We start from the raw sequence: 22,253 nt of genomic DNA, 5'->3' as shown, positions 1-22,253 counted from the left end.
ATCATCTCTGTGTTGAATCAAATCTTGGTTGAGGAGTGGACGTATGTATGAGGGTGGCAAACTCACAACTGAGATACTTCTGTAGGAGCATCTTGAGCCAGGCATACCTGTTTGACTTGACAGTTTTGCTGTTTTTGCAGTCTGGGAAGGACATGAATGGTGATTGGCACATAGTTTCTCCTCAGTATGTCTCATTGTGAAACAGTGATGTGCTGACTCCAGGAGTTAAGGGAGATGAGTATTCGTTTTCACTTAAGGTTGATAGAGCATTTTAGTATGTAGCAGTTATGTCTGAGTGCAGACCAGCCACATAGCATGTCTATTGAAAAGAGGCAGTAAAATATGAATATTAAAGAAATAAAAGCAAAAGTCCTTGGCCTTTTTTAGTACCCCAAATATCTGGTTTATTGCTTCAGGCTGAACAGGATATACTTAAATTACTCTTCTAGCAGCACGCAAACTAGTGCCTTATTTCTTGCATACTGTGTATTTCCATTCCAGTGCAAAACAGGCTTTTCTGTTTTGTTTTGCTTTTCCAAGCAAATAGAATAACTTTTGGCAGTATTTTAATGTTTTTCTGCTATGATAAATTTGGTCATGCTGTGGATGCCTCTTCTGTAATCCTGGAGTCAAACCATGCCTTCATAGATAGCTGCAGTGGAGTAAAAGGGGGAAGGTGCTCTGCAGTTACTTAGAAAAATGGTATGTTCTGATGCTCATTGAACTCATTTCAGTAATCGGCAGGGGAGGAGAACAGATCTCACGGATTCAGGCAGAGTCTGGCTGCAAAATTCAAATTGCTCCAGGTAAGAGCCTCTTTGTATGGTGGGTGAACAGGTTTTAATGTTGAAGGATGTGCCATCATTAGATCAGGCCACTCTCATGGCATGTCATCACCGTTAACAACTGATCTGTACTAGGCTGATGTGCATGGAGAGCTGTTGTGGGACTGACCTCCTAACTAGCATAGAAAATGAGCTTGTCAGGTGCTTTGGGCAATGAAACAATGAAATAACTGTCTTTAACCAATGGATGGGTACAACGCAAAGGGACAATCCATCTTGTACTTAGACCTGAAATTGCAGCTGTTGAGTTTTCTCCTGGTGGTACCACTTTGCTCAGATTTGGGGTTTGTCTCTGACTAGTCTGGTCAGCTCCAACTCCTGGCAGAAGATATTTCAGGAGGGTGACAGCAGCTCTTTGTACAAATCGCCTTGCACTGAAAAAAGGGGACCAACCATTTGTTCTGTGCTAGTGCCTGTTTGCTTTGGGGAAGACTGTAATGCAGAGCTCTTTGGGAAACAGTTGATGAATGTAATCTAAGTTCTTACCCCTTCCATTAATTGGTGGGGAAGGCTTTAAAAGAATGCAGACATCCAGCAAATCATTTAAAATATGTTGACCCTGGATGTCTTTGAATTCATTGATGTGCTCTGTGTACAGGGGGATGGTGCTTCTGTTAGTCCTTGATAGTTACTGAAACAGCTGCCTATTTTTTTATCCCATATATTAAAAGTTTCCTTCTTGTTTCCTTTGCAGACAGCGGTGGGATGCCTGAGAGGCCCTGTGTACTCACCGGGACGCCAGAGAGCATTGAGTGAGTTCTGATTTCATTTGTCTACTTTCTCCTTCTCTCTCTTCTCCCTAATGCTGTGCTCTGTCAGTGGTGCTACTTCGTTACCCATACCAGCAAATATTGGCCTAGAGAAACTTGAGGGTCTCTGGAGCATAGAACCTCTTGGTCTGATGCTTTAAACTGTGCACCTCAAAGGCTTTTTTCCAGTTGCAGTTTGAAGCCTCTGCAGAAATTTCCATGGAATTCCCCTCCGCAGGGCAAGGTTGCTCTTAGGGCACCTAGGATGCAGTTTTCTAACTGCAGCTTTCCAGGATACTGAGCTAAGCTGTGGAAGGGCACTTCTCTTCTCCCCTTCGCTTCCCTACTCCTATTGAGATGAACATCCTTCCAGCTGAAGAAGGGCTGCATGAGGCCTCCAAAGCCTGTCGGTGCCACTCCAGAATAATCTGGAGGTGTTGGTGTTGTTGCAGAGCAGCATGAGGCCCATGGGTGTGCTTGGCTCTGCATCGCTGCCAACCAGAAGCAAAGGACTGAACCAAAGTCTTGAATTCTGATCCCTGCATGGTAGAGACATGTGGCCAGCCAGCCAGCAGGGATTTCTACTCTTTAGGCCTATAGAAACTTTAGGGACAGTGTTTCCTCCCTCCCCCTTCCCAGGAGCTGAGTTTGAGACTCTCACAAACCAGTTGAGGACCTCTGCTGGAACTGGATCCAGGATCCTCAGGCTTACAGGAACACACTTAACATATGGAGCTGCTCTTTCTCTCCCCAGCCTTTGGGTAGGTGGGTTTTTTAAAATCCATCTGGAAATCTTTAAGTTGCATTTGATAGTGAAAATACATGGGCGCAAAGACTGTCTCTCTAAAGAGAAGACACTCATCATTCTTCCATTCCTAAGAGATCTAAAGGTACTTAAATCTCCTTATTCTACCATAATACTGCAAGCAGTGAGCCAGAATAAATATAATTGGCAAGCTCACATTAAAGGGCAGGCAGTGTATTCTTGCCGATATTGAAGTGCTTTTTTCCCCTATAGCAAAGGATATTTCAGAACAAGAGCAAAATACTAAAAAGCTGGGATGCCTGATGAAATGCAGTTGGGGGAAAATGGGGGAGAGCTATAGTTAAGACTTCATGGTTCTGAAATAAGCAGTTAAATATAGTCATGTCCAAGGCTGTCTTAAAATATAAATAAATTAAATAAATAAAACTGAGAATACTCAATGTGTGAAGCAGAACAAGGTGCTGAGGACATGGAATTAGGTGAAATTTGATTTACTTTTGTGCTGAAATTCTTATCAAATTGGTTGTTTGAACTATTTTTTTCAGGCTACATGTAGAAAAGGAAAATGAAGTAAGGAAACCAGTGAAGATGTCAGACTTCTTTGGGAAGGGTTTTGTTTTCCATTAGTTATATCCAGTGGCAAACTAATAAGGTTAATTTCCAGGTGACCCCTCCTCATCTGAAATACGTTGTGTATTAATTGTTGCAGTCTCTGTATTGTTACTAAAAGAACTCTATGCAAAATATGAAGGTAGATGATTAAAACCTCTTAAGACTCTTCCAGAGTATTTGAAGTGGGCTTCCAGAAATGCCATTTTTTGCCTTTTGTGAGAGAGTCAGGAGGAAGCAGTGCTCTGATCTGTGTGCAGCCTCAGATCACCACCCCCTGAGCTGTCTCGGGTGAATGTCTGCTTGCGAGGGATGACCTTCTGCTGTTCCTTCAAATCACCAGAGAGAAGCCAGCCCTCCCAGAGTGCCTGATAGGGCTTGGTATGAAGTGGAGAGCGGGGAAGATGCTGCTTTGGGCTGAATAGGGAACCGGTGACTTTGTTCTAGCTGCTTTGAGAAGGGTTGTGCGAGAAGGGCAGGAAAGGGATGTGTTGGTACTAGGAGTCTTCAAGCTGAAGGGAAACCCTGCCAGTTACCTCTGACGTGCTAAAGATTTGTAGAGAAGAGGTGTTTAATCTCCCAAATGCTGCTTTGTGTGTCTCTTCTCATGAGGATTAGATAAACCCAGTCTTTCACTGGTTGTGAAGTATCCTTGGCTGCAGTATCCTTGCCTTGCTTCATGGTGTAGCTTCGGCACCTGCTGCTTGGGGCAGAGGCTGTGTTAGAGCAGTGTTCTGGTGCTGCTGGCAAGAGCAGGCAGAGCAGAGCAAGGCACTTGCCTGTGACTGATCAGAGAGTGGTTAACCGGTGTGATGTGGCAATATCAGAGCAGTGTGTGGGTTTTGTCTTGACCAAGAAGAACAGAGCTTGAGTTTTAACAAATATTGTATGTATGTTTTGAAAAGTGTAGAACCTAGAGCATCTTCATTCAAATTAAGCACCCCAAATGCTATAGCTCAACTATTATCCTTAACTTCCAAAGAGGTCAGAGCATGCTTCTGCTCTTCCTTCTTTCTTCCCCTTTCAAAAATCAAACTGCTTATAAGTAAACATGATAGGGGAAAAAATACATCAGAGTTTTTTGGTTTGGTTTTTTTTTTTAAAAAAAAAAAGGCAAACATTGTGCTAACTATGGTTTCCTCCATCTTTTCACTACTTCTCCTCTCCCCAATCACTTCCCATTCCGATGGTTCCTGGTCTCTTGGTCACATGGAACAATATTGTCTAATGGTTGTTTCCCTCGATTCTTTTCCAAAGACAAGCAAAACGGCTACTGGGGCAGATTGTAGATCGCTGTCGGAACGGACCTGGTTTTCACAACGATGTTGATGGCAACAGTACGATTCAGGAGATTTTGATCCCGGCATCCAAAGTGGGTCTAGTCATCGGCAAAGGAGGTGAAACAATAAAACAGTTGCAGGTGCGCAAGATGCATTTACTTTAGGGCTCTCTTCCCTACTGCAGCTTCTCTAGATCAACAAGAGCGTGCTGAAATGGAGAGCCTTAAATGCTCTAACCTTCTACAGCAGGGACTACTCTTCTGCCTTCGGAGAGCTGGACTCAAATCCAATCTTGTTTTGCAAACAAAATCGGTTTGTCCCCAGCTACGCACGTAGTGGACTTTTGCCAGAACTGTGAAAGAAACTAGTGTGCTTTAGATGATAACATTTGGTGCGTGCTGATTAGGAGGGGATCCTTGCAGCCAAGAAAAAGCCCTGTCTAGTCTGCTGCTGCAGTAGTTTTTAATGCCAGCCATGCTGTTGTAGAGTGCTGTGCTTCTCTTTTGTTGCTGATCTGTGATAAAGCTGGCGTGTGTCGTCTTTTTTTTTTTTTTCCCTCATCCCACCCCTTTCTAAATAAGTGTTATGTATAAAACTACATTCCTAGACATTCTTTATTCCTCCATCTGGTACAAGTTTTAAAGACCAGGGGGTTTCACAAAAGCACCTGGGTCAAAAATGTAGGTGTTTTTGAGTGCCCTGATTAGGCCTCTCTCATCCAGTAGTTTTAAGGCTGGTCACTTAACTATTATATGCAGACAGTTACAGATTTTTGGATATCAGTTGTTGAGGTAGAGGGTTTCTCTCTGCAAAGGATTCAGCTACTTGGGAACTTCAGGAGTAGCACACTTGCTGGCAGTTCTTTACCCTCTAGGACTGTTACTGAGCTTGTGCTATAATTACCTGTGAAGAGCTAAAGTAGCATTCTGTGAAGCTGCTGATTTGACCTTCCTAATGTTTAGTAACCAAAATATAGTCCCTTGTTTTAGGGACTGTGCTTAGCAAAGTGCTCTGTGCTTTTTCTTCAGGAGCGAACAGGTGTGAAAATGATTATGATCCAAGATGGTCCGTTGCCTACCGGAGCTGATAAACCTCTCCGTATTACTGGAGATGCATATAAAGTACAGGTATGTAATAAAAGTAAGCAGTTGCCCCAGAGAACTGAGGAGAAATTTAAACTTTAGCGTCTTTGTGAGCATCTAATGAAGTTGAATCCAACTCTAACGATCCTTGCCGGTTTTGTTTGTTCTGTAAGGTTGATGAGTTTGAGTAGGGCAGGTTAAAACACAAGACTAGCAAGTGCTGGCTTGTTCACAGGGTAACCTAGGAGCTCTCACTCCCCATAGGTATTAGACATGGGTAGGAGAAGAGCTGAGGAGGGTTTGAAGAAAGACACTTTGAAATGCTTTGCAGTCCATGTAGCAAAAAAATGGTTATTTGAGCAAATGACTAACTTAATCACACCTTTGAGAGAGTTTTTTGGGAAGGTTCACTATCTCAGACAGCCAATTGACGCAGGTAATTAAAAAAAATAATCCCATGACAACTCCTGAAACCAAGGGGTTTTCTTTAGTATTGGTACCTCAGTCTCCTTGTGTCAGGGTTCTACAGATATGTTCATACCTGCGGTTCAAAGCAGAAACCCATGATCAGCTGGAGACTGGAAGGTTGCAGCATGATGGAAGCACTTGAATTAAAGAATTAAAGTTTAACTGTGGCATGTTCCACTTCTCAGCAAGTGCTTTTCATACCTTGCTAAGTACTTTAAATCTAGCTTAGCATTCCTGTCTCTAATAAAAATAGTTCTGTTTCATAGGATCTCCCTAATCATAAATTGCTGCAACAGTTGATGTTGCTCAGGGATAGTACGTTTGGGTTGTATTTTTCAAACATCTTATTGCAAGTGGGCTTTTAGATTTAATTTTTTCAAAGTTCTTATTGTGGAGGCACAGATGAGCAAAAAGTAGTTCAATGGCAGTCTTGCTACTTTTAACCAAATCATACTTTTTAAGTACTGCTGCTTTCCAGGTGGCAGCTTCTGCCCTGCAAGATTTGCTGTTGTCACATTTTCCATGCCATAAATTGTGCCAAGCAATCGTGGAGACTGCATAGGCTGGAAGATCTTTGAGGCGTTTAGAAGAGTTGAGCATGCTTAGAAAGCACTTAAGAAGCTTGATGAATCCTTGGGTTCAGTGGGATTCTCTAGATGCTGCAAGAGTGTTTCTTAACTCTCTGAAATCCCTGTGAAATCTCCATTTTCCTTATTTCTCTCTTGGCATCTCTTAAATGTCTTGAGTTGTTTCCTTCTGTAAAAAGTACCACAGGGGGATGGAAAATCTGTAGAAATGTGGAAGGAGTCAGATCCACCAGTGTCCCTCAAACTTGGAAATAGAACCAAAATGTCAAAAGCTTGACTGGTAATACATAGAAACAAAGGCTTTGGTTTCAACTTGTAGGCTTGCTTTTTTTTTTTTTTTTTTTTTTTTTCTACTGTTGATTTATTTCTAAGGTACACTTTTACTAGCTGGGCTACGTGAAAGCTTGTGAATGGCCTTGAGGGCGGCAAGTAGCTAGGAATAATATTAATTTGTCTCAGAAAATGTCTTGCTGGATTACTGCAGACACGGGCTTAATTTTTCTATAAGTGTCAATAAGCTCTCTACTGCCCACCTGCCTCCTTGGTACATTCTCTCTAGCTCTTAATGGATGTGATCTCTGCTAAGCTACCACAGTTTCTGCCTTACTATACTGGTTTCAATTCTGTCCAGTAGGAAAGGGCCTTTGCTTCCTTTAATTTAAAAACAAAAAACCCATCAAAGATACTTTGAAAGGTGAAGGGCCTTTTTCTGAAAGACTGAAGGAAACAATTCCACACAAGAAGCTGCCACCTTGCACACTTGGCAGGTTTTGTCAGACGTGGAAGATGCCATCAAGAACAGATCTCCATTGCTATGGTGAAAGAACTCTAAATCAGAATGCTGTTTCCCTTAAGCAGATGGAGATCGCTTTGTCTGAAGCCTGATCGTTAGCCACTGTTGAGGCCCTAACACCAAGATGGCAAGCAGAATAATTTTAAGCTAACTGTAACTTCTTTCCCCATGTAGCAAGCAAGGGAAATGGTACTGGAGATCATCCGAGAGAAAGATCAGGCAGACTTCCGAGGCGTACGCAATGATTTCAGTTCTAGAATGGGAGGAGGCAGCATAGAGGTATGTTTTCTTCACGAGTACTCTGCTAACCTCCCTGTGGGATGGGTAGTGGGTGGAAGTCATCAAATTGCACATGTAACCTGTAAGCATATTTCTAAATGTATTGTGTTTTGTTGCCAGAAGAGTGACTCTGGCTGCAAAGAAGAGGAGTTCTCATGGACTCCCAGATGGCACTTTTCTAATTGTCTTTTTAAGCTGCATTCTTGTAGTGCAGAGTTCATTTAGCGGGGAAGGAATTTGTGGCCACATGTTTGTTTTTCTTAAGGGATGTGGTTCTGTAGCCTGGAGCTGCTTAACGTGACCTGTCCTCATAGTTAAGAGCATCTCCTTGTAAAATCAGAGTAATTCAGTCTAGTTCTCTGAGCTTTCATCCTGCTTTGCCTTTCCCATCAGGTTTCTGTGCCCAGGTTTGCTGTTGGAATTGTGATAGGAAGAAATGGAGAAATGATCAAAAAGATTCAGAATGATGCTGGAGTTAGGATTCAATTTAAACCAGGTTTGTGTGAGGATGGAGAGCCATTACTCTCTGAACAGTGTTCCAGCTTGGGATTGCTAAAGTGAATCTGATCTAAGGTTACAGCGGCTAGGCCTTCCTAACTTAGAGGTGGATTGTGTCTCTTTCTGAAAACATTTTAAATATGATGTGCTGCTTCCTTTGCACTTTCTGTTTTTCAGAGAATAAAATTATATACAGCTCATTTGCAAACATTAGATGTCACAACAGTCATGTCTTGAGTGGTAATTAAATGGATAAACAAAATAACAATAACAAAACCCCTTTTATTTCCTGTTAAAGAATTCTCCTTCAGGACATTAAAGCCTTTGGGGATCAGGAGTTGATTAATTCTAAGTAACTTTCTCTGGGTCCTTGGCTGTCTGATCACCTATCAAAGCTGCCTTTGTCCTCTTAAAATTATATCAGTCTCTTTCATGGCTTTTTGACATTTGAAAGTGGTGCCTTTTAAATGCTGTTCCCTCTGCAGTGTGGGTTGGGATTTGGTTTCTTTCAGTCCATGGAAGAAGGGCTGAAGGTGGAGGGAAGAGGTAGCTCTTGGGGTAGTTATGGTATGTGAAAATGCCGTTAGCAGTGGTGGTGCTAGAAGGAAGCTTTTGTTGGTGGGTGGATGTTTTCTCTTTTTAATTTAGGCTTTGCCACCTCTCTTCACAGATGATGGGATTAGTTCTGAAAGAGTCGCACAGGTCATGGGCCTTCCCGATAGGTGTCAACACGCAGCACACATCATCAGCGAGCTCATTCTCACAGCACAGGTGGGTTCTGGAGGCTCTTGGGAGGAAGGTGCTTATATGGGAATGTAGTCTGCATGTATGTGGCTCTGTGGATAGATGCCACCATCTGAAGAACAGCAGTGTTAAATTTTCCCTCTGGTGGGCCACACGTGCTGCTGCCCAGGACAGAACTGTTAGGTTTGTGGGTTTGTTTATTTGTGTTTTTTAATGTAATATGGGCTAACTGAACTATGGGAAGTCCCCCATTCTCAGTCACTCTTATGAGGCCTTACTGTAGCTTCATGTTTACCCCGTGTTTAGTTGTTCTTACGTTATTTGGAAACAGTGGCCTGATGGAATGGAGTCCAGCAGTGGGGTGAGGCAGTGACGGGAGGCTGAGTAACACATGGGCAGCAGAGCTTTAACGGTGCTCCGTGGTGCTTCCTCTTCAGACTCTGGTCTGCTGGTCCAGTGGCCAGGGAAGGCAGCAAGTGCTCACGTATGTGGTCACTGTGCTCTGAGAAAGAAACGAACATAACTGCATTTTGCCAAGGGCAAGAATAACAAAAATGGGCGCACTCACCAAGGGGGTTGTATATTCCCTTTGTATTATGAGAAGTAAAGATGTTAGGTCATTCCAGACTGGAAACCTGAGCATGATTTGTCCATCAAGGGATAGGTCTTGATATCTCTTCTTGCCCTGAGATGTGGTTTGAATACTTGATTCCTTCTTTTTTAATAATCCACTTAAATTTTGAGGTCTGTCATGATAGCCTCTGGCTGCCCATGGTCTTTTGGAGAAATCAGTTACCCAAAATAGGTATGTCCTTTAAGTGTCTTTGAACTTAAAAGCTTCCTTCGGAAGTTTTGGAAAATGTGCATTTCAGCTGAGTAATTCCAGCAGTTCTTTAAAGAATGACACTTGAAAGGGTTTGGAAGCAACTTCTGTGTGTGTCAGTACCAAGATCTATTGGTTGCTCTAAGGGAAAGCTCCCATCATAAACTAAAAGTCCTTTAGTAGTTGATACTTATTTATAGGTTTATTTCAGCAGATATAAAGGCATGCATTTAAAATATATAAATATCTTCCTGAGTCAGGAAGGCAACTGTAACCTACATTACTTGGCATTTCTTTAAAGTGCTTCAAAATCTTGAATGTGAAACTGAAGTCCAAGAATATCTTAACTCAGTGCCATTGATTATAATGCAGTTTAACTTACCTTGCTTTATTTTGTTTTTAATGTGCATTGAGGCCAGCAAAAAGCACTGATGCAAATTTTTTGCCTTCCAAGGAACGAGATGGCTTTGGAAGCTTGGCTGTTGCCCGAGGAAGAGGTCGTGGCCGTGGGGACTGGAGTGTTGGAACACCTGGGGGCATGCAGGAGATAACCTACACGGTGCCAGCCGATAAGTGTGGTCTTGTTATAGGCAAAGGTAGGTCCAGTGACACTAAATACTCAAGCTTGCAATCTTTCTCTCTCAGGTTGGTTGCGTTCTTGTTGCCTGACAGTGAGGCTTTGGAGTTTTCTGTAATTGCAGGTATTTAGTGGCTGGTGAATGCAGCATAGGAATAAGCTATAAGCGCTTGTGGTTGTTTTCTTTGTGGTGCTCTCACTCATAATTGTACTCTCCAGGCCCTTGTTCACAATCTGTAAGAGAGGCTCTTCATGCAGAGCTGTCAAGTAAGCTTGTTATAACAAGCAGCTGCCTGAGAAAAGGCAGGTTCATTTGTGGATTCTTTTTATAGAGAATTCATTTAAAGGACAGTTTATCAGGGACAAGCAGAACAGTCATTTCGTCATGCTGGATTTCTGTGAGTGCCATGTGATAAAATGGAAGGTCTCTGAATGTGGTAATGACAGTAGCTGCACACGGCCACGTACCTGAAGTGTGTGATGAATAAAGTGAAGCAGCGGGGTTTGTCTGTATCTGAGCCTGTCACAGAGCAGGCTGGCACACCTTGTCTTGCTCAGACAAGCATGTTCGCTGCCATGCAGGCCCCTTGGCTGCCTTAACTGTTGAATCTCTTGTGCTAGGGAGATGGACAAGGAGTCATCTGGCCTTCCTGTCAAGAACCAGTATAGTACCAAGACAGTTATGAAACCAGAGCATCAGCAGCAGTCTCAGTGTGTAATAGAGCATGAGCTGTGGGTCGGGTAATGGCAGGACTTGGGTTACAGCCAAGAGTAGAAGAGCGCTCTTACTCTGAATTGTTGTGATGCTTCTGAGTTAATACACTGATGTATCAAAGGAGTTGTATTTAATTTTTCTATCTGCTTGGTTCAGAAAGAATGACATGTGCCTTAACTGGTATTTAAGTAATCGCAGTTGGCTTTTAGCCTCAGCAGAGGTGAGGTGAATAGAGTAGGGACAGATTAGCCGCAGCAGTAGAGGAGGCAGAGACTTGAGGGCATTGTGCCATGTTTCAGTGGCATTTAGTTTCCTGCTGTCCTGCTGGGCCAGAGTGAGCTTGTGATGAAACGTGTTGTGGCCTCTTTCCCCTGCTGCACAACCCTGCTGCATCTCGTTTGTTCCCTTCCATGTGTCTGGCCCCTGTAGCACCCTCAACTCCTGCCTTATTGGACAACAAGGGACACAGATACAGGACACAAGCATGTCAGCAGGGTATCTGTGGTCATTTTCAGATGGTGTTCTTTGCCATAAACCTGTTCACAAACCTGAAAACTTCTTTAAATGTGAAAAAACACCTGTCCTTCCCATTATGCAGAAATTGCAGTTACTATGCTTGATCTCACTGAACAGTCCAGTTGGGCAAAAGATCAAGCAAAGCACATTTTAAGCCCACAGGTGAGAGTTATATGTATGGAAAAATCAAATTATAATGAAACTTTATTGCTGTATCCATTAGTCATCCTTAATAAAGGATCAGAAAAGGTCACTTGTTGTTCAGCAGTGCACTGAAGTGGAGCATTTGTGACTACAGAGAGCACTGTGTGCTGAAAAGATAAATGCAGGTAGTGGAGTTGGATGTCCTAGCATTCAAGTGCAAGGCCAGGCACAGGCTCGCTGTGGGGGTGAAGGGTAGCTTTTTACTTTTGTTTCCACAACAGCAAAATAGGGATTCTTACCCAGCCAGATCAGAAGCTTTCTGGAGTGACTAATTACTAGTTGTATGGTGATTTGAGTGCTTGTAGCTTTGTAATACTACCTTGTAATCGGTGTTCTTACAGTGCTTATGCTCTTAGTCTATTGCAGCCTTCATTTTTGTCAAGTGAGTGATGACTGTAGCACTGCCTGTTGGGGCCTGGCCCAGGGTGGATGCTCTGTACTCTGTGTTGATGTGAGACACCTGATTCTTATTTCCTCTCCCACTGCCTGTGGGGAGGTGTAGGAGAGAGGGGATGTGAGTGGGCTTTTCTTAAGTGACCAACTGTAAAACCTTTTCTCTCCCCTCTTTCAGTTTCTGATCATTTTCCAGCTTTTTTTTGCCTTTTTTTTTTTCTTTTCCCCTCACTGTGGTACAGGACTTGGCTGTTAGCCTCCTCTGTAAAAGCTGGCCAAGTCCTGCAGCATGTGCAGTTTGGTCTCTGAGGTTTGCACCCAAGCAGGAGGGTATCCTGGGCCCCTGGGTGTAGTGTATGTGATGTGCCCAGGTGACTGCTGCTGTTCTTCCACCTCCATGTCACCATGCAAAGCGGGGAAAAGAGGGAGATGAGGAAATTTCTCAGGTCAGTTTCTGCAGCATGTATGATAGAAGATCTAGGGCTCTTTTCTTGTGGCCATCATTTCTCAGCTTGAGACCATGAGCCTGTATGAGCTGATAAGAAGTCTGCAACTCCCTGCAAATCCTGTGCGTAGCTTTTTCCTCTAGAGGGTGGGTAGGTGCAGCTTTTCTTTTCTGAAAGACTCGAGGAAGGGTGGAGACGAGTGCCATACACATGTCAAGTGCTTTCTCTGTTTGGTGGTGCTTGGAAACAAACCACAGCCTCTCTGGGCCCCCGCTGGATTTCCATGATAAATACAGCAATATTGACAGATAACGTGGCCGGCCTGGCTCTTGTCAGCTCTGCCTTTTAGCAGGTTTGATTAATTGCTTTACGATTTCACGTCCAGCTGGGGGGCCACTCTTGGATCACTTCTGCCCCCCATCAGGTAGAAGAATGGAGCGGGCTGCTGAATGCGTCTCTAGACAGCCACCATGTGCCGAGTGGGTCACCTCATTATGGGGGAAAATGAACTCCTTCCGGCACCAGGCAGCGTCGTGGTGACTGCGTCACTCCCTTTGCATGATCTGGAGCCTGAATTGGGGTAGCTTGGGTGGGAAAGAGCACTTTGAGTGCCAGACTGGAGGGTAAGGAGGAGAAGGCCACCAAGTCCTGGTACAGGAGGTGGGAGCTTGCAGCCTCTGACCAAACCAGGAGTGCCAACTAGTTTGATCCTGCAATATAGTCTAGGAGGGAGCTGATGTGGAAACAGACCCAACTACTACCACCTTAGTGCTGAATGCTAAGTGGGGAAATGATTTGAAATCTGTATTCTTCTCACTTTTGGTTTGATGAGACTGGTTTAAATTTTAACGCCTTTTTGGAAAGAGAAACCTAGTCTGCTGTGCAAGTAGCAAGCTATGGTTATGCCTCTGTCACGCAGTGAAGAAGTTCTCCCACTCCTTCATGATCCAGAATGATAGGGTCCTATGTTTTTGTTAAGCAGATGAAGTGGCTGTTCGTTCAGATCTCACCTTAGTATGTAAAAACCAGAGCCTCGAACAAGTCTGCATCAGACAAAAGTGTTACATAAAAAAAAAACCACCTTGGTTTTGAAACTTCATCTTACCGCTTTCCCATGCTTGACTGAAAACAAGTGGCTTGGCTTTTGGCTGCACAGTACAATCGCTGTTGTCTGCCCAGGGATGTGACACGATTATCTTTTGTTAAATGCATCTTCAAAAATTCATTTAGAAAGAGTTAATTGCCCTTTGGCAACTTTTCCTCCTCCCTTCCCCAAGAAGGCTTTAAAATGTTAAAAAGGTCACGAGTCCATTACAATGAAATGAACAAGTGTCTGCAACATCCACAGTTTGTTTTGAAGTTGTGCTGGATGTATAGAGATGGAAATGTGAGCAAAATTGAGGAGATAATTAAAAAGACTGTCCAAAAACAAAAACTGATCAAAAATCTCTGGTTCGTTTCCTTTGCTCTTTCCTTCTTGCTGTATGTCCTTTTGGCTGGTGATTTTTGGTTTGTGATTTAAAAGTTGTAAAACCCCTTCCTTCCCCACATCCTTAATTTCTCCAGTTGAGTGGAGCTGGTCTGTAAGTTGTGTGAGCTTCCAAAGGAAGAATTGAACCATTGTAACATTGGCTGAGGCTTTTGTTAAGCAAATTTCATTAAGAGACCGGGACCTAGCAGGTCTTCAGGAAATCAGATCTACTTTGGCTGGCCCTGCCGCATCCTGCTCGAAGCACTGCTGTGCTCTAGTGTATCCAGATGGCCAGCGAGCCAGACATGTTCGCTGCTTGCACAACTAACTCTGAAATAGTGGAAGGCTGCCTGGAATCCTGCACTGCTGGGGCTGAGTGGAGGGATGCGTATGCCGTGGTGGGAATGGGAAGCGCGTGGTAAGCGGAGACTTCTCTGAGGGAATGAGCTGTTGAACAGCACATGATTGTGAGAAAGCTTAAGCTTTGTTGTTAAGCTACAAGGTATGTGGCTGGTGGCTTTTTGCCTTAGTGGAATGAAATGTCTAGCAATGAAAAGAAAGCCTCAAGAAAAATCACGTTTTTGTCACAGGTGATTTTTTTTTTTCTGGAGAATTGTGAACAGCTCTGCAAAACCACTGGAATTCAGTCAGTACAGTTTTCGCATCTGCTTTGTCAAAGTGTATCTCAGCCATGCTGCATTTTGTTAGGAGCCGAGCAATGCACACACTGGGGGACTGTGTATTCTTAAACCAGCACCATCCATGACCCCAGAAACTGTTGCAGTAGCTCAGTTTCAGGTCATGCTGATGAGGTGGTGTAAAGGAGCGACACGAGCTCAGGTACTGTGATTCCTTATGCTGTTGCCATCCTCTGCCCACCTCCCTTGAGGCATGCAGGAGGTAGTTAAAACTATATTCCATTACTAGAACCAGACTTTGGTGCCTTTTTATGTAAGGAGGTGCTGAGTATCTCTCCTTGTGTCTTGGTTTTCTTTTCTGCAGGTGGTGAGAACATCAAGAGCATAAATCAGCAGTCAGGAGCCCATGTGGAGCTCCAGAGAAACCCGCCTCCAAACACAGACCCTGGAGTACGAATATTCACAATCAGAGGAGTTCCCCAGCAAATTGAACTTGCTAGACATCTCATAGATGAGAAAGTTGGTGTAAGTTTCATCTCTGTTGATCTTGGTCTGTGTCTTTCAGGTGTGATGTTTTAGGTACATGTAGGCCTGGACTTACAGGATGGCACAGGATATGGCACCTGTGTTATTTAGCTTCAAAACCACTTGCTTGTTAGCAGCTGCTTTGAACTTTTGATGGCCCTCCAGCATCTATTGGAGTAGTTTTTGATGTGGTCCCAGAAGGATCTGACTGTTTGCTGACATAATCAAGGGTAGTGTGCAGCTGTATGAGAGGGAAGAATAGCAATAATAAGGTATGAGAAGGCTGTCAAAGGAGTTTTTTTGAAGGAAAGACAACAGAGTCACTATGTGAGAATGACACAATCCTGGCATCATCATACTGAAAGTAACACTCAACTCCTTGCTCCAGTAAATCCAGGATGACTTTTATCTTCTGCTTAATGCAGTGCTGTGGTATGCTTAATAATGTCAGGCTGGAGTACTACTGAAGGGGGTGACTTGGGTAAAAGGAAGTGTGGAGAACAGTGAAACACGAGGCATAGTAAAGCTGAAAAGCAACCTTTGTGCCAAATTGCCTGAGAGGAGAAGGCTTGATACCGACCTTGGGATCCAGACTATTCAGAGGAAAACTTCCATCTGTGCCATAGTCCCATTAGCCCCTTTGTGGGCTGTGGCCGGAGTTGCTTTTGAAGCTGGGCTCCTGGACTGTGCTGACAGTCCTGAGAACTTCATCCTTGGAGAATCAGTCACTTCTTTCAGGTGTTGGGGTTTAGTGGAATGTGACCCAGCCTGTTGTCTTCCTCTTTCTTACTGCTCATGCTAGCTGCCTCCATGCTGCGCTTAGAGCTGGCATTAAATATCTGTCTTCTGTGACAGGGTACCAGCATGGGTGGACCTGGAGGATTTGGTCAAAGTCCGTTCAGCCAAGCACCCGCTACACCTCATCAAAAGTGAGTTTCTCCATCTCCTCATGGACGGGCTGTGGGGAATGGCTGGGAGCTATAAAAGCAATGGAGAAAAGGGTGGACGTCCATGGAGGGGTGGTGTGTAAGCAGAGCCTTTGGAAGATTGAGCATTCAGAAGCAAGTGAGATGAATCCTTTAAGCTTCTCCACAGGAAAGATTTTTACCTATTAAATTATAAACAAGGTGGGTATTGGCATCTCCAGAATTCATGTCTCTAGGGCAGTGAGAGCATGGAAAGAAGCCTGAACTGCCCACTGCACAAGGAGCGCTGTGCAGTGCCGTGTGTTTTCATCTTGGCTGCAGAAACAGACGAGTGTCAGTGCAGTTAGCACTCACACCTACACAGTTCCCTTTTGTTCCCGTGTTCACCTGCTTGCTCGGCAGTCATTGACCATAAGTAACAATTCTGTTTCTGTAGGCAGCCTCCAGTATACGGCCTGTTCAATATTTTATTGTCTACCTCAACGCGCCTTTTTGTCCTCTACAGTGGTCCTCAGGCGTTCATGACGCAGGGTTGGGGCAGTACCTACCAGACGTGGCAGCAGCCTGGGCAACAAGTCCCAAGTAAGTGTCTAGGACCTGGGTTGGAGAAGGGTTGGTGTTCCCTTTGCAGTTGCTGCTTCCTGCCTGCAAGATGCAGGTTCACCTGTGAGACCACCTGTGTGAAAACAGCAAAAGAATTTCCTGAGCAGAAGAGGTGTGTGGAGGCATGCTGTGGTGTCTGAGCTCAGGATAAGCTGAAGCCCACTGAAAACTGTAATGCCTTTTGTGTGCTTAACCGCTTACTGCCTGTTTCTGCTCTCTTGTGTAGAAACCTGGGTCTTGCTGTTCCTCTCTAACAAAAACATTTCTGCCTTAGGCTCTCTTCTACCCGGATTCTCCAGGCAAGCACTTGCCAACCCCTTCTTCCTTCCCTTCCCCCTGACAGGCACATCGTGTCTCATGGAGAGCCCTCCATTTCTTTGTTCTTCACCTTATCAGTTCTTGCTTATTTTCTTTTTTAAATGTTCCATATGAGTAGTTCTCACTGTTAAACTCCCAGTCTGATGGAAAGACTGGGAAAGGAGGTGTAGAAAATGGAAGAACACATAGACAGGGCTCCTATTCTTGTTCGTCCACACTGGCTGTAGTAGTCCCCTTGTATCCTTCTGGGAGTCGATGAGAATTACTCGGCCTCCACAGTGCTAAATGCTGTTTTCAAATAAATAATTAAAAAAACAAAACAAACAAACAAACAATGTATGCATATCCTTAGTCATGAGTTCAAAAACTGAACCCAGATCACCGCTACTGCTGGGCTTTCCACTTCAAGCCACCAGCACTGAGTCAGGCTGGCTGATACTCCTCAAGTTTTGAAGTGTCATTTCTTCCTAAAAGCCTCTTTAGTCAAAGTTCAGCAGGTTGGAATGGGGAGTCCCCCTTTTCAGGATATTAGCAGTAATAAATGCTGATTGTGATGTGGATAACTGCATCATCCTGTGTCTTCAACAGCCAGAGTAATTGTTTGCCTTAAACAGCAGATTCATAGTCTGCTTGGTAACCTCAAAGCTCATGCAATGGGCAGTAATGTCCAACAGACACTTTTCAATCACAGTTGTTCAGGAAATAAGAATGTTTTTAATGGCCTGGTCTTGTGAAGACTAAAGCTAAGCACCAAAAAGTAAGTGTGTTTGGGTTTAATGACAAGTGCTTTTCAGTGCTAAGGCTGATTTAGCAATGAAATAGATTATTAACTTCAATATAAATTCCATTCCTTTGAGGTGTCCGAGGTAGAGGAACCATTGGAGGAGCAGTGCCTGCAATTATACTTGTGATTCCCTGTAACGCTAATGACATTTTAATGTTTATAAAATTGTGCATTTATGAAATTTGGAAATCCTCAATGCTGCATTGTTAGTGTGCTTCTAAACTGTATGCTACAGTAGGACATAGGAGCGCTGCATAGGAAGAGTGTGTTAAACTTAAAAAAAAAAAAAAAAAAAAAAAAAAAAAAAAAGGCTGCTGGAAGAGTCTTGCTCCTTAGCAGTTACAGTTTAAAAATCATAACTTTTCCTTTGAGCTCTAGGGACTTGTAGTCAGTAGTTGTTCTGTTTTCAGGACAGCAAAATGCAGTGGTGGGCTTGAAAGGACTTTTTTTTTTTTTTGTACAGGAGTGGAATAGTAGGATACTGAAGAAGAGTATTTTCTCATTAGCTATTTTTACAGGAAAAATTTCCAATCCTTTCCTGTGCACCCCCAAGAGCACTGGACTTCCCTGAGCTTGGGCAAGCAGAGCAGTCAGTGCAGCAGGGAAAGCTCTACAACAGATGTAATTTTTATATTCCCATAAAGCCTTTGAATAAATGCCTGTGAAATGCATGTTGCTATTTGCCTTGCGAGATGCCTTTAGAAATTCACCGTAGTAACTTGTCTTCATTCTCACCTCCCTGAAAAATCCTCTTATCCTGCCCACCAGGCACTAAGAAAGATAAAAAGAATCTCCCTTCCTGCAACATGTAGACATGTCTCAGTCTCACATCTTGTGGCTTTGGAGCCTGGTACAAGAAGCACAGACCCTTTGAATCCCCCAGTTACTGACAATGCAGCTTGTACCCCGGTGATGACTGTTTTGCTATGAGTGTGTCAGGCTTCTGGTGGCTCCCACGACCAGTGAAGCATCCTGCCTTGCCATCACCCTTCCCCTCTGTGGGTTTAGGATCACAATGCTGTGTTTTGGGGGCAGATGTTTTATTTCTGCTGTTGAACGTGATGGAAAATGTTGGCTCTCTAGTTCCATGTCTACTTAGGATCCTCCATGTTCCTGTTTGTAGCCAGGCATACTGAAGGCAGTCTTGGTAAGGAGAGAGGACAGACAAGATAATGCTGTGCTTTAAGCAGCCTCCACCGCTTTCTTCTGCCGCAGATCGCAGTGGTACCCAGTCAGGCCAGGTGGAGTTCACCAAGGCGTGGGAGGATTATTATAAGAAACTAGGTAAATACCTGCTTTTGCACTTTAAGTTTTCATTTGAAAACAGTCTCATGAAGGGGCCCTTCCCCGAGTGCTGCAGCCTGTTTTTTCACAGCCCTGCTGGCCCTGTCAAAGAGCTGAGTCGTTCTCCGAGCAGCCTTCCTAGGGACAGGCTCGAGAGTGCCCTCCTTGTGGGAGGAGGGGCAGACCCCCACCCCCTACACATGTATTTAGATTTTAATTACTTCCCCCCATCTTAAATAAATTAACTGGCTGGGGAAACATTTTGCTGTGAAATGCATTTAGCTGCGTGTCCTTTCAGCCTGCTGTGGACTGTAATTCTCCTAGAAGAAAAGGCATTGAAGGAGGTCCTTTGTTGGCATTAGCAGGTGGACAGTTGAGGCAGCCTTGACCTCTGCCAGAAAAGGTCCTGACTTGTAGCGTTGGTCAAGTCTTTTAACCCGCTTTTATGCCCCTGGACAGGACACTGCTGCCCTGTTCCCTCCACCCACTTCACACTCGCAGTGTATTATTTTCCCCCTTCCCCCCACTTCAAAGCCCCCCTTCGGCCGGCGTCGCGGGGCCGGGCTGTGTGCGGAGCACAGGCGGTCGGATGGGCTGGGGAGAGCTCTCCTCCACGCGTGTCTCCTGTCCTTCCCTGCCGTCCCTCGCTGTGCTTGCCTCTCTCTGCAGTTTTCTAATTGCTGTGTTTTCTGTTCAGGGCTTTTTTTGTTTGCTGTGTGTCTCGCTGAGGGCTCTTTGCTCTAACTCTTAAGGGAAACGTGGGCATCCTGCCTCTGCACCCCGCTGGCTGGACCCTCCCCTGCAATAGCCCTTAGACGTGCTGGATTGAAGGTGTCTTAGTGCTTCAAAGAGGAGGAGTCTGTCTGTGCTAGGTGAAGACCAAGGTTTTGGGCTCTGCGAGGTCTCTCAGTGCAGGCGTTGGCTTCTCAGCGCAGTCCGGAGGCTGCGCCACAGAGCCAGTCATGGCTGTTAGGAGGGTGTCGTGGGTGCCTCTCGGGGCGGTGCTGGGGGCAGGTGGAGCTGCCTGTGCTTCGTGCGGGACTCCCAGCTCCCTGCGGTCCCGAGGGCTGCAGCCAGTAGCAGTTTGGCTGCCCTGGAGCTCTCTGCTGGGGTGGATGCGCTGGAGGCTCATGTGTGGGCACGGTATATGGGTAGGCACTGCCCACTGGGGCTCCCTCAGATGTTATCCACTGATGAGAGTTGGGATGAAGGATGTAAACCCCTAAAAGCCAAGTGAGATGACTTAAAACGTGGCTGTTTCCTCAGCAGCTCCGTGGCTGGAGGTCGAGGTGACAGGTCTCAGTTCTGTTGGGCATTTCAACCCTCCATCCCTGTGCTGGATGTGAGTGGACTGACAGCCTGGGGGGGCCGATGTGCAAACTGAGGAGTTCCCAGCCGCTGTGCTTTGGCTTGAGCGGGTCCCAGCAGGGGGGGAGACTTGACATAATGCCCTTTAACAGAGCCTAGGTGAGGTGAAATCAGGAACTTGAGCTTTTCCTCGGCTTTCCCCAAACTGAAGATGCCCAACGCTTTAGAAAGGTGGAAACTGAAGTGTGAAGTCTGGGCAACTGAGGTATATCCAGGGCCTGTCTAGTGGAAAGGTAGATGTCACTGGCTGGAAACTGTCACCTGTTCCCTACTGACGTGCCCCTTGTTGTCATCTTTGCACAGGCCAACAGAGCCAGCAGCAGAACAGCCATCCCGATTACAGCAAAGCATGGGAGGAGTATTTCAAAAAACAGAGTGAGTGAAACAGGGTTATTGGAGATGAATCAACTCTTGTTACAGACAGAGTTAACTCTAATCTGATGACTTGAGTCTCCATCCCCTGCCGTTATCAGCTTCCAGTCCTCTGCAGACCCCCTCTCCTCTTGGTGGTGGTGCGCGTAGCTCTCCCGCTGCAGGCTCTCGGTTGTGCCGTCCGCTGTTGCGCCGCAGGAGAGTTGCTCCCGTTGAACCATGGTGCACCTCGTGCTCACATTTGCGGTTGGCCTGCCTGGGGGAAATGTAGAGCACACCAAGAGCTGATGCTAACAGAAACCAGAGAGCTGAAGCTGGGTTGTTGAGAGGGCAAGAGAGCTCTGCACACGTGGGAAAACATGGGCCTGGCTTTCTCCGCTCTCTTAAGCAGCACGTGATGCCGACTTCTGGATTTGCTTTTGGCGCTGTGCTGCTGGAGCCTTCGGGCCAAGGAGGAAGGGTGCAGGCTGTCAGGCTGTCCCTGCGGCCACGGGAACGGTCTCTTGGTGCTTTGTGGCTGCTGTCGGCTTGTCACTTGCAAGCCAGCTCAAAGCCTGTCCTGTCGTGGCCAAACAGCAGATAGCCAGTGTTGCTCTCGGATGTCTGCAGCTGTTGGAAGGGGGCTGGCTCTTCTTTAAGCTTTACAAAAGGAGATCCTAAGCCTAGGCTCGGTCTCACTGAATTGCTCATCTCTCCCTTTTTTCCCTTTTCCTCCAGGTCACGCTGCCAGTGCTGCTTCTCAGGCAAGTTCCCAGCCGGACTACACGATGGCTTGGGCAGAGTATTACAGACAGCAGGCTGCCTACTACGGGCAGACACTAGGGCAGGCTCAGGCCCACAGCCAGGTCTGTATTCATGTTCCCTGAACCCTGCTGCTCTCGGGAATTGGGTACACTGGCCTTGCCCTGGTGTATGGAGACTCTGCTTTGGGTTCACATGGTGAAGCAGAGACAATTTTGTGGCGGGGGAAGTGATCGCAGAAGTGTTGTCTCAGCATCAGAGTCTTATTTCCCTGTACGGGGTGAAGGGTTTTTTGGGAAAGGACCGGGGGGTTATTTGTTTCTTCAGGGGGGTATTTCCTGATAACACTCAAGCTGTTTTGTGGTTTTTGGGAAGTTAAAGTGAAGGGAATGGTGGGGCCAGGCTGGCGAAGCAGCACAACACTGACATGTTGTGTGAGCTGGGACTGTATGTGCAGGCTTTCCCTTTTTTCTCGCAAGCTTTGTACTAGGGAAGAGCTGGGGAAGGAGCGCCCTGTCCTGAAAGGGAGCGGAAAACTGTTGAAAAATAACTTAGATTAACCAGCTGCCAAGTGAAATCTCACCTCACCTGTTGCTCGGACCATCAGAGGGTTGTGTGGTCGTACCCACAGGGCTTTCCCAAGCGCCGGGTTTGCAGAACGAATGTCGTAGTATTTGGCAAAAAGTCCGAGCGCAGCACACATACACCTCTGAGCGATCAGAGCTGCTCCCCCCTGAGTGGTGTTTTCCCTGCAGCTCCTCGGAGCAGGGGCTGCTCTGGGCGCAGCAGTGCGGGGAGCCAGCACTGTCCCCGGGCAGCTGCAGCCTCTGCGGCAGCGCCGAGGTCGAG

At 45.5% G+C, this 22,253-nt stretch overlaps 1 protein-coding gene across 3 annotated transcripts in view; it reads left to right on the top strand.

Annotated features, from left to right (window-relative positions):
• The window catches only part of FUBP3 (far upstream element binding protein 3), a 39,498-nt gene that overhangs the window by 15,451 nt on the left and 1,794 nt on the right, over positions 1–22,253 (top strand). For 2 of the 3 annotated variants that reach the window (XM_026860414.1, XM_026860413.1), the window contains exons 6-18: positions 735–806; positions 1,540–1,597; positions 4,227–4,389; positions 5,278–5,376; positions 7,354–7,458; positions 7,852–7,954; positions 8,627–8,727; positions 9,978–10,119; positions 14,848–15,008; positions 15,864–15,937; positions 16,440–16,516; positions 20,595–20,666; positions 21,381–21,508. In XM_026860414.1, the coding sequence (XP_026716215.1) occupies positions 735–806; positions 1,540–1,597; positions 4,227–4,389; positions 5,278–5,376; positions 7,354–7,458; positions 7,852–7,954; positions 8,627–8,727; positions 9,978–10,119; positions 14,848–15,008; positions 15,864–15,937; positions 16,440–16,516; positions 20,595–20,666; positions 21,381–21,508 (1,355 nt within the window). The remainder of the gene's footprint in view (positions 1–734; positions 807–1,539; positions 1,598–4,226; positions 4,390–5,277; positions 5,377–7,353; positions 7,459–7,851; positions 7,955–8,626; positions 8,728–9,977; positions 10,120–14,847; positions 15,009–15,863; positions 15,938–16,439; positions 16,517–20,594; positions 20,667–21,380; positions 21,509–22,253) is intronic. The other variant, XM_026860415.1, reaches the window with a different exon arrangement.

The sequence above is a fragment of the Athene cunicularia genome (genome assembly GCF_003259725.1).
Source record: "Athene cunicularia isolate RWA chromosome 17 unlocalized genomic scaffold, athCun1 chr17_part1, whole genome shotgun sequence".
NCBI lineage: Eukaryota > Metazoa > Chordata > Aves > Strigiformes > Strigidae > Athene > Athene cunicularia.
The sequence above is the reverse complement of the archived record's forward strand: the minus strand, read 5'-3'. Positions and strand labels throughout refer to the sequence as shown.